Source organism: Octopus sinensis, linkage group LG26 (assembly GCF_006345805.1).
Source record: "Octopus sinensis linkage group LG26, ASM634580v1, whole genome shotgun sequence".
Classification (NCBI taxonomy): domain Eukaryota; kingdom Metazoa; phylum Mollusca; class Cephalopoda; order Octopoda; family Octopodidae; genus Octopus; species Octopus sinensis.
Genome location: NC_043022.1, coordinates 12,376,846 through 12,379,814, shown reverse-complemented (window position 1 = coordinate 12,379,814; position 2,969 = coordinate 12,376,846). Strand labels below are relative to the sequence as shown.

Here is a 2,969-nt window from a genome sequence, read left to right as displayed (position 1 = left end):
TTGCTCAAGAACACAACAGGTCACCCAGTCCAGGAATCGAAACCACGTCCAGAAAATTGTAAAAAAATATATTTCTTTTCAAACATTCCTTGAGGTAGTTTTTCAGTGAGTTACAAACATTCCCTTGTCATTGTGCTTACTGTTGTAAAAACAGTGAATCAATGACAGTGAATCATTGGGAAGCTGTCATCAACAGCCACACTATATAGTTCACCATTTGAGCTATACAATAAATAAATAAAGTCACAAAAATGGGCAAGACACAATGAAAGAAATAGTCTTGGCTAGGTAAATCTATGGGCGGAATGTCTCTGGTCATAGAACTGTTGGACAAGGGATGACCCGGATAAAACAACAACAATAATCACTTCACCACCATCGCCATCCCGCAAATAAAAACACACGATGACATTAAGATAATGACACCTACATAGCAATGGTCGTGGGTGGAATGTCTGTCATCGTAGGTGTGATGGATCAAGACTGACTTGGGGGACAAGCAACAGCAGAACTACATAGTGCCAGCAGGAGCACCACCATCACCACCACCACCACCATCACCACCACCACCACCATCACCACTACCACCGCCTCTTCCATCATGATATAATTTCCTATCTGTGGTGATGGTAGTGGTGGCAGTGGGGGTGGGGGGCTTTGTTTTTCAGCAGCATTGGTTGTGATAATGATTGTGGGGGGGTGAGGGTTTTGGGGGTGAGGGTTATGGGGGGCAATGGTTGTTGGGAGTTGGGAAACTTTGGGGTGGGGTTGTGGGAGTGATGGTTGTGGAAGAGGTGGTTGTGTGTGGGGAGAGCGGTTGTGTGGGGGAGCACTGATGATGATGGTGTGTTGGTGGAGGCTGTGTTGGTGGAGGCTGTGTGGTGGAGGCTGTGTTGGTGGAGGCTGTGTTGGCGGAGGCTGTGTAGGTGGTGGCTGTGTTGGTGGAGGCTGTGTAGGTGGTGGTTGTGTTGGTGGAGGCTGTGTTGGTGGAGGCTGTGTTGGTGGAGGCTGTGTTGGTGGAGGCTGTGTTGGTGGTGGCTGTGTTGGTGGTGGCTGTGTTGGTGGAGGCTGTGTTGGTGGAGGCTGTGTTGGTGGTGGCTGTGTTGGTGGAGGCTGTGTTGGTGGAGGCTGTGTTGGTGGAGGCTGTGTTGGTGGAGGCTGTGTTGGCGGAGGCTGTGTAGGTGGTGGCTGTGTTGGTGGAGGCTTGTGGTGGTGGGTGTGTGTTGGTCGAGGTGTGTGTTGGTGGAGGCTGTGTTGGTGGAGGCTGTGTTGGTGGAGGATGTTTGGTGGTGGCGTGTGTTGGTGGTGGCTGTGTTGGTGGAGGCTGTGTTGGTGGAGGCTGTGTTGGTGGTGGCTGTGTTGGCGGAGGCTGTGTTGGCGGAGGCTGTGTAGGTGGTGGCTGTGTTGGTGGAGGCTGTGTTGGTGGAGGCTGTGTTGGTGGAGGCTGTGTTGGTGGAGGCTGTGTTGGCGGAGGCTGTGTAGGTGGTGGCTGTGTTGGTGGAGGCTGTGTAGGTGGTGGTTGTGTTGGTGGAGGCTGTGTTGGTGGAGGCTGTGTTGGTGGAGGCTGTGTTGTTGGAGGCTGTGTTGGTGGTGGCTGTGTTGGTGGTGGCTGTGTTGGTGGAGGCTGTGTTGGTGGAGGCTGTGTTGGTGGTGGCTGTGTTGGTGGAGGCTGTGTTGGCGGAGGCTGTGTAGGTGGTGGCTGTGTTGGTGGAGGCTGTGTAGGTGGTGGTTGTGTTGGTGGAGGCTGTGTTGGTGGAGGCTGTGTTGGTGGTGGCTGTGTTGGTGGAGGCTGTGTTGGTAGTGGCTGTGTTGGTGGTGGCTGTGTTGGTGGAGGCTGTGTTGGTGGAGGCTGTGTAGGTGGTGGCTGTGTTGGTGGAGGCTGTGTTGGTGGAGGCTGTGTTGGTGGTGGCTGTGTTGGTGGTGGCTGTGTTGGTGGAGGCTGTGTTGGTGGAGGCTGTGTTGGTGGAGGCTGTGTTGGTGGTGACTGTGTTGGTGGTGGTGGTGGTGATGGTGGAGGCTGTGTTGGTGGAGGCTGTGTTGGTGGAGGCTGTGTTGGTGGTGGCTGTGTTGGTGGCGGTGATGGTAACGTTGGCGGCCGTTATGTGGTAGAGGTGGTGGTGGCGGCTGCGTGGTGACGGTGATGGTGGTGGCGGTTGTAGAGGTGATGATTGTCATGGGGGCGACCCCGACGACGACGGTAATACAATGACGGTGGTGGTGTGGTGGTGGTGGTGGCGTGGCGGTGGTGGTGGTGCGGATGTGCGAACGCTGAAGGAAGGAGAGAAATGCGAAGAAATGAGAGAGAAGAATGTAAAGGGAAAAGCGAGAGAAACGCAACAAGGTAGGTAAGGAAGGGGGCGGGGATGGCGGCGAATAGAGACGCGAGGGTGAAACAAGAAAAGGGAGAGGGCGGGTAATGACGAAGACGGTTGGTAGAGAGAAAGAGAGAGAGAGAGAGAGAGAGAGAAGAAAAGAAAGAGAAGAAGAAAGCGAGGGAAAGAGAGAGAGAGAGAAAAATAAGATAGAGAGAGAGAGAGTGTGTGTGTGAGAGAGACAAAGGAAAAGACAGTGAGGGGTGACGGAGCGAGAAAGCGAAAGAAAGAAGTGTCTTGGAATATAGTTAATGTACGGCATAAGCCGAGTGTTTAGCTGTGTAGAGAGGAAAACGTGTAAACACTGGAAGTGATGTATGTGTGTATATATATGTATATATATATAAATACGAGTGTATAGTTGTAAGGATCTACTACACCTGGTGTCTATATACACCTGGTGCACGTATATATAATGTTATGGTGTACAGTTATATAAGTTCACAACACCTACAGGTGTGTTTGTATGAGTGTGTGTATATATATATATAATATATATATATATATAGTTGAAGAAGTCAACAACAATACCTAAAGGGCGTGTGTGTGTGTGTATATATATATATATAACGACCAGTTGCATAAATCTACATCAAC

At 51.2% G+C, this 2,969-nt stretch overlaps 2 protein-coding genes across 2 annotated transcripts in view; one reads left to right on the top strand and one right to left on the bottom strand.

Annotated features, from left to right (window-relative positions):
- Nucleotides 1-721: 721 nt before the first annotated feature.
- The window catches only part of LOC115224676 (proline-rich extensin-like protein EPR1), a 37,604-nt gene continuing 35,356 nt past the window's right edge, over nucleotides 722-2,969 (bottom strand). The window contains exon 3 of the mRNA XM_029795534.1: nucleotides 722-2,062. Within this exon, the coding sequence (XP_029651394.1) occupies nucleotides 722-2,062 (1,341 nt within the window). The remainder of the gene's footprint in view (nucleotides 2,063-2,969) is intronic.
- Nucleotides 2,522-2,969, top strand: part of LOC115224675 — a 103,824-nt gene continuing 103,376 nt past the window's right edge. The window contains exon 1 of the mRNA XM_029795532.2: nucleotides 2,522-2,969. This exon is cut by the window's right edge and continues 126 nt beyond it. The gene's annotated coding sequence lies outside the window, so the exon portion shown is untranslated.